At 41.2% G+C, this 8,568-nt stretch overlaps 1 protein-coding gene across 2 annotated transcripts; it reads left to right on the top strand.

Annotated features, from left to right (window-relative positions):
* The first annotated feature begins 33 nt into the window (after positions 1-33).
* Positions 34-8,568, top strand: LOC124133868 (serine/threonine-protein phosphatase 6 regulatory ankyrin repeat subunit A-like). 2 transcript variants are annotated; one of them, XM_048397036.1, is made up of 5 exons: positions 34-243; positions 2,958-3,177; positions 4,152-4,345; positions 6,339-6,467; positions 8,129-8,568. In XM_048397036.1, exons 2-5 carry the CDS (start codon positions 2,985-2,987, stop codon positions 8,330-8,332), a joined length of 720 nt encoding a protein of 239 aa, XP_048252993.1. In that variant the 5' UTR covers positions 34-243; positions 2,958-2,984; the 3' UTR covers positions 8,333-8,568. The 2 variants fall into 2 exon arrangements, with proteins under 2 accessions (XP_048252993.1, XP_048252994.1); XM_048397037.1 differs by having other exon boundaries at positions 142-227.

Here is an 8,568-nt window from a genome sequence, read left to right as displayed (position 1 = left end):
ATATTTTGCATGATATTATTTTATGACTATATTTACACCTTCACTTAAACTAAAAGCAAACTGAACGATCTAATTTAGAATAATGGTAATATGTTTCCTCGCGGATGTTTTGTCTCTTGTGTAGTTGTTAGGTCACTTCCTCTAGGCAGGTGCGAGGTGATAAACAACAACATAAACACTCACGCTGTCACCAGGTCGCAGCCCCAAATTTAACGCTCTCTAATCAGGTTCGTAACTTTAACTGTAAGTATTTATATGATTCCTTTTAGGTATTCTTTTTGTATTCTGATTCAAAACAAATGTCAATGTGATGTATGGATCTTGTGAATCATCGTCATGATCACATGTTTTGGAGAATATATTTGGCATCCACCACTGAAGGGAAAAGTGGCGATCATTTGAAATGTTTGTTGAATTGTTTTCCTTTTTGATGTCCGAAGTCACAGTCGTCTGCTGCTGCTGTACATAAAGTTTCATATTCCAGGACTGCTTGACACATTTGATAAATTCACTCAGATAAAACTCTTTATGTATTTCTACATGCTCTATATGCCATGTTCCTGAACATAAACATGATAAGGTGGTGCATCTGTATTCGAGGCTTTGATTGCATTCAGGTGCTAGAAGGTGTTCAAGAAGATTTTCCCTCTGACATGACCAAATGTCCCCCAAAATGTATCTAAAAAATGGGTGAGATATTTAGTGTATTTGATTGGAAAATTTCCTCTTTCAATTTAGATATACAATCACTGTACGAACCATACACTATTGTCCATGTTTCTGCCATCTTACCGGAAATGAAGTGTCGTCAGTTCTGTAGCGTTCTCCAAAATCTTTTTTGTCTCAAACATCAATCCAAATGCACAAACTCACATGCACAGAGCAGACTTTTGCAAAGTTAGTAAACTGAGATTCAGTGTATATCATACACTATATATCACATTAAAGAATGTTAAGTACACTCAATCATATTAGACTTCTTCTTCGGGAGCATGAGTGGCTCAGTCGTCTAAAGCGCCACATTTTGCTGTGCAGACTTGAGTCTCTTGGGAATTATGATTGTGGGTTCACATCCCGGTTTGCCCTTAGTATGTTTCTAGGTTTGTCAGCACCATACCCACGCTCTTGGGTTTCACCAAAGTGGTAAACATCTGATGCCTGCATTACTTCGGGCTTTCCTCCCACATTCAGCTGACTCGCCATGATATAACTGGAATACTGCTAAAAGCAGCATTAAACATGTTAAACCCAACTCACTCACAATGATTTTAGAGTGAGTGAATTGAGTTTAATGCTGTATTCCAGTTATATCATGGCGTGACAGCTTAATGTGGGAGGAAAGCCCGAAGTGATGCAGGTCCCCGACGTTTACCACTTCAGTGAAACCCATGAGCATGGGTATGGTGCTGACAAACCTAGAAACATAATTGGGGCGAACCGGGATTCAAACCAACAATCATAGGTTTCTGGCGTGCCCCCCAATGATTTTAGAAGTCCCTAAAACTTTCATGACTACATGATACATTCATGGTGAGAATGTTTTGATGAAAAACTTTTTTTGTTTTTTTTGTTTATTCATTAATTATTTACGATTCATGAGGACTATATCATGTTTTTAATATCCAAGAATCAGATATTGACAAAGGCATGAACAAAATGTTGAACCCATAATATAAAAACCAACAATATTTCAACCTGAGTTGAGAATTGCGTCTTTTACCTTATCGCAAATGACAGTGAAATAAGCAGCCATATTGTTTACCTTGGAGATGCTACTTCACAACAAGCTTCATGTTACGCTCTTGCTGATTGGTTGAAAATATTTTCTCTCATTTGAGTCCTTTGGTTTAACCATACAGGACAATATCACTTTTGAATGCTTCATGTCAGGGTGGGTCTCATGGAAATACCGTGTTTTAAAGAAGGTTATGTGACCCTTTCTCAACCACTGAAAATACAAATATAATTTGTAAATGTAATAATTCTGTTTAACAATTTTCCCCAGATAAACAGCAGGTTCTTTCCTGATTTTGCATGCGACTGTTCAGACTATATATTGTTAACTGTAATATTTTAAGTTTTAGTTTTAGTTTGCTTTTGTTTGTTTGTTTGTTGCTGAATGCCGAACTCAGCAACATTCCAGCAATATGATGGCAAATAACTTCTTTGAGAGGCATTTAATAGTTGGAGTATAAAGTAAGGACAAGATATATGCATGAACAACTTATTTAATACAAATAGAGGAGCAACGTTTCGTTGTAGGTTGATAACAGTGTTAGAACCTACATCCAACTGTCAGTCCTCATTGTAATAAAGAAGTTGTTTATCCTTACTTATATGATGATAGTCTGTAAATAATCAAGTCTGGACCAGACAGTCCATCAAATGACATAGTGTTTACAATGTTCGCTCGTCGATGCGAAGACCGGGGTTTGATGATTCCTCTCATTATGCACAATGTGTGAGGCCCATTAATGGAATCCCCAGCTGTGATATTGCCCACAAAAGAGTGTACAACCATATTCACTCTAGTGGTAGCCTAGTGGTTAAAGCATTTGTGTCACGCCGAAGACCCGGGTTCGATTCCCGACATGGGTACATTGTGTGAAGCCCATTTCTGGTGTCCCCCGCCGTGATATTGCTGGAATATTGCTAAAAGCGGCGTAAAACCATACTCACTCACTCACTCATTCGCTCATGAAATGACTTGCAAAGAGTTGAATTCAGAAAGTTTTCACGGTATTGTGTGGAAACATTTGTAACGTCACAAGAAATTTTCTTTTCACCTGATTGGCCAAAAAGGTCAGCTGTTACCTGATTCGGAGAAGTTCAAATGGTTGATGATGCATGGCTTTGGAGGGACACTTTGGGGGCATTTAGTCAAAGGTGGAGATAGGACTACTTTTGTTTTTGCATGTAATGCAAACACATGTCCAGTTAATTCTTTTCATGTACAGACTGAAAATGGCAACCCATGTGGCGTTATGTTAACGATGATGGGTGTGAGGGGCAGCAGCTTGTCATGGTGTGATGTAAAGGATTCTCCTGCCGCCAGCAAACCAACCACGTATTGTTACCGCATCTCGCCACCAAGCTATAATCACAACTGGACAGATCTCCACTACGCCGCCAGTCATGGGAATGTTCGACGCATTCATGAGATACTGCACAAAACAGGTCTGTTCGATGTTGTATTTAACAGGGATGTGAAATCTCCGCGGAAACGCGGAAAATCGCGATTTTAAAACAGTAGTCCTCAGAAAAAATCTTTTTCCGCGTAAAAATTAAATAAAAAAATTGAAAAAAAACACTCCGAAAAATATGATCGAAAACCGTACAACCATCGCGCATTGTCCTGTTTTCGATCAGAGCTTTCACCAGCATAGGTTTTCGGACATTATACGTTTTCTATCACGTATACTTGCACTATAACGTGGGGTGTGGCGTAACACAGAAATTGTAAATACTCAGAGTCAGCTGATGGCTTGTTTTTAAGATAAAGTTGTCTTTTAGCCTGTAAGTGAATGAGATGTTTTACAGTCCAAAGCTTTGTCCAAAATTTTAAACTGACATTTGGACAAAGCTTTGGACTATATTGTCTGGGTTGATATTTGTTGAATAATACCGTATTCGACGTAATAAATGCCCACGGCGATGTTTGCTAGTATATTGGCTAGTGAACAATCCCAGTTAGCACCCCTTCCGATTATCAATGTTCACAAGTACAGTGATGTAAGACTCCAGGTTTCTTAATCTTTCTTTTTCGTAAGCATCCTTTAGTACTGACGACTCTCTTTATGATACAGTAAAGGAATAACATCAACAATGTACAAATTCTTCTGTTCACATTGTTAAGACACCCATGAAGATCCGTGTCAGAATAGGTCTTCAGCAACCGACGCTTATTGTAAGAGACAACTAACGGGATCAGGTGGTCAGGCTTGGTGACTTGGTTGGTGCATGTCATCGTATCCCAATTGCGTGGATCGATGCTCATGATCTCAATCACTGGATTGTCTGGTCCAGACTCAATTATTTACAGACCGCCGTCATATAGCTGGAATATTGCTGAGTGTGACGTTAAAGAACGAACAGACATTGTTAAGACCACGAGTTAGCTAGTGACTCCTATTTCTTGCCTACTTGACCAGGTACAGTCAATCTGAATCGCAAAGACTACTATGGAAAGACTCCTCTGTACTGGGCAGCGTACAAGGGACACAAGAATTGTATAGAGGAGCTGCTCAAGTTTGGTGCCCATGTGAACACGCAGTGTCGACATGGCGGGACACCTCTGCACGCTGTTGTCAGTCTGTACCCAGACAGTGCCTTACTGCTTATAAAGGTAAGTCTCATAGATGTACCATGCCATGACATACTTTACAGGACCCGTGAAGATTCCGGGTTAGAATTGGTCTTCAGCAACCCATGCTTGTCGTAAGAGGTGAGGTGAGGTGAAATGGGGTTTAACGTCGCGTCCAAGATTATTGCACTTATATAGCGTGTGTGTTTGTGTGGCTGCTTGTACTAGTCCGGACTGATACCGATTTATAGTGCTAGCTCACTGAGATACCATAACACAGTTTAACATGAATACCCTACTCAGACACAGTATACTGACTCCGAGCCGACCAGTCCTTGTTTTAGCCCCTTAATGTCGAGCGCCAGATCGAACCCCGGACCTTCTGCTCTCCGGGCGGACGCTCTACTACTAGACCATGGAGGCGGTCTGTCGTAAGAGGCGACTAACAGGGTTGTGTGGTCAGGCTCGCTGTGATGCATGTCATCGTAACCCAATTGTGTAGATTGATGCTCATTAAGTCAATCACTGGATTGTCTGATCCAGACTTGATTATTTACAGACCACCATGATATAGCTTGAATATTGCTGAGTGCGGCGTTATACAAACAAACAAACAAACAAACATACTTTTCTTGTTCAGAGCTCCATATAAGCTGGGGGCGGTCGGGTAGCCTAGTGGTTAAAGCGTTAGCTCATCAAGCCGAAAACCTGGGTTCGATTCCCGACAGGGGTACAATGTGTGAAGCCCATTTCTGGTGTCCCCCTCCGTGATATTACTGGAATATTGCTAAAAGAGGTGTAAAAGCATACTGACTCACTCACTCACTCACCCGTATAAGCTGCATATTTGTGTAAAACGGGAAATATGTCACCATTACCATGGTTACCTGAAGTATTTGTTGCTCATTATTGCAACTTGTAGACAAGTGTATCACTGTGTGACACTATTAGTATTAGCATGCCTAGAACAGGGGCTAATTAGACATCACCTAAAACAGCATTGAAAGCAGAATCATTGTTAAAGTGTCTGTTGTTTGGCTCTAGTGGGAGAATCAATAATACAGAAAATATGAAATAAGTGTGGACTGTCATTCAGAACACATCAGCCTTTACAATACTAATGATGCCAATAGCAACAGTATTAAATGCACAATGCTGATTCTTTCGTCTGTCACGGCCTTGTCACCAGCGATGGTTTGGGATGGGAAATGTCTACGAGCTGCATCAGTTTTAACTTTCTTCTTATATTTATCTGACTTGTGGGATCATGGTGATCTTGTTGTTTGTTTGTTGTTTAATGCCGTACTCAGCAATATTTCAGTAATAAGACAGTGGTTTGGAAATAATCGAGCCTTGACCGATTGAGACAGTCCAATAAGTGACATCATGAGCAACGCTTACAACAAGCATGGGTTGCAGGGAACATATTTTCTTACCCAGAATCCCCATGGGTCGTCATGGTGATTAACTGAATCAGATGTTCAGGTCCAACTCATTCGCTGACAATTGCAAAGTGATTATCAGGATCAAATGCCTCAAGATTAAGCAACATTCTTGTGTCTCAGGGGTCGATTTAACTGTTGGCCTCTAGCCAATGAAAATTACAAAGGGCTTGCTGAAACGTTCAGTAGATGGCCCCTCTGGTTTGTCAAAATTTCACCCCTTCTCTGTGTATGTTTCATTTTTTTAATTGGATCATCTCGGTAGAATGACAACCGGACACCATTTTGTAATGTTGTGTACAACACCTGCTTTATTTGCTCATAAATCGCCATGAAATAAGGCAAATGGAAGCCAAAATTTAATCTCAGAGTGCAGTGAGAAACGTTTTAGGGGTGAGGACTTCTAAAATGTTCAGCATGTTCAGAGCCATTTAGTTGTAGGCCAGCTAGTTTGGAGAGGGGCCAGGAACTTCAACATGTTCAAAAGGAGGAAACCCTGCTTGCTACATACAAGTTGGTTGTTAAATCTACCCCTGTGTCTGATGTATGTCTTGAGTGTATCACAAAACACTAACTGTGTGGGTGTGTTCCAGCATGGAGCGGATGTCAACTGTGCTGACAACTGGGGCGTCACCCCGATGTATCTTGCCGCATCTCACGGCCAGTTGGAGGTATTACATTACTTAGTGGTGGCCGGAGCCCAGCTCACATTCAAAAACAAGGTAGGTACCATCTCCACTTCATTCAGACAGCTAGACCCGTGAAGATTGGGGTAGAAAAGGTCTTCAGCAACCCATGCTTGCCGTAAAAGGTGACTATGCTTGTTGTTTGAGGCGACTAACGGGTCTGGGTAGTCAGGCTCGTTGACTTGGTTGATGCATGTCATTGATCCCAATTGCGTGGATCGATGATCATGACGTCAATCACTGGATTGTCTGGTCCAGACTCGATTATTTACAGACGGCTGTCATATAGCTGGAATATTGCTGAGTGCGGTGTAAAACAACAAACAAAACAAACACCAAATATTTGTGTACAAATACGGGGGTACACAAACAAAATTTAGACAACTAAACATATCTCCTTCAGAATTGTTTCTTTTCAAAGACAAAATGAAGCTTTATATATAGTTGCAAGGATCCCCCAAGTGAAAACACATTCTGACCATCCCTTTCCCAATCAGGGAATGCTTTGAGATTGATCGGACGAATTGTCGTTCTGACATGACCCAAAATTGGGATGTCCTCAGATCTTTGCTTTGCGAGAAGGAAGATCTGGGTTTAACAGATTGGATAATGTTTGGAATCACTTACAAAATCATGATCTGTCCTCACTTGGATACACGTGACAAAGGATGGACTGAACATCAGTCCTACTTATTGCAAGGATGCCTTCCTTCATTCCTTCCTTGTCCAGCTTGACCTTGACCTCCCTTGTTGTGACATGTCCATCACGGAGACATACAGAGAAAATAAGTACCGGTATTAGAGCTAGCTGGGGGGATAACGCTCTCAGTGAGAGACATCTTCCAGAGGCAAGGGAGTTAACTGACTGTAAAAGTCCAGTTTCCACCCTTGCTGAACTAGGCTGGAATTCCGGAGTTATATTTTGGCTGAACTATCAAGTCTATGCATCGTCCAAACAAGATCACGTAACGAACCAGACATCTTGTTCGTAAACAGCATGGATTTCAATGTGCAGATTTCGGTCAACTGCAGGATTTGCAAAGCATGTATACTGTCAACTGGGCGTCGACAGATATTTTGCAAATCTTTTCATGTTATAAATCAAGGTGCTCAACAATGCTCAAGTGATTTGATGCACTTCGTTGTGTAAGACTCGTTTTATTACAATATGGATCTTGATTATCGATCAGATCATTGTGACTGGGCATGGCAATTTTGTGAAGCAAATGCTAGTGATATGAGAGATGGAATCTGATTGGTCATTAGGAGTGGCATAGAAGGGACATAATTCGTAATAGCCACTGGTGGCGTTACGATTGCGCCTGGAAATTCCAGCCTAGTTCGGCAAGGATGGAAACTGGCCTTTTACGGTCAGTTACCGCCCTTGTCTCGGGAAGATGTGTGAGCGAGTGATTATGGTTTTAAGCCACTTTTACACAATATTCCGTCAGTATCACAATTGGGCTTCATACATTGTACCCATGTTAGGAATCAATCCTGGGTCTTTGGCGTAACGAGCTCGAGTGGACGCTTTTTACCACAAGGCTACCCCAACGCCCTGATGAAGCTTTTGTGAGTAGTGATTGTGATCTTTGTGAACACCACTGATGATGTCTTGCTTGAATCTTACAAACATCGTGAATCATGCTTAATTTTACGGACATGATATGTTTTTTTAATATTTTTGTTTGTTTTAGTCAGGGGATATCCCGAAGCAGTTGAGTTGCCACAAGGACTTCTGTGCCTATCTCTGCCGCCTCTCACAGACGCCACGAAGTTTGCAACACCTTTGCCGTGCCACAATCCGGGATCAGCTAGGTGACCATCCACAAACCAAAGTCGATAGTTTCATGATTCCGCGACAGCTCAAAGACTATTTACTGCTGTCCGAACTAAGCTGACATGATAGAACCAACGAGGGCCTGTCTCAAAGACCTGTTTGCTGCACCAAAAAGGAAGAAACTAGGAAGACAGTGAAATCGCGAATGTAGAACAGTACTTCATCTTATCGAGCCTTGACAGGTTTAAATCTTTGAAAGGCATTTAGAAGCGATACACATAAGGAAGAGAAATATGGATGTCAACTTCTTTATTATGAGGAACACAATGTTTCTGAGTATATGCTTACACCTTCATC

This window comes from Haliotis rufescens, unplaced genomic scaffold, assembly GCF_023055435.1.
Source record: "Haliotis rufescens isolate VD_foot unplaced genomic scaffold, xgHalRufe1.0.p SCAF_16, whole genome shotgun sequence".
Lineage (NCBI taxonomy): Eukaryota > Metazoa > Mollusca > Gastropoda > Lepetellida > Haliotidae > Haliotis > Haliotis rufescens.
The sequence above is the reverse complement of the archived record's forward strand: the minus strand, read 5'-3'. Positions and strand labels throughout refer to the sequence as shown.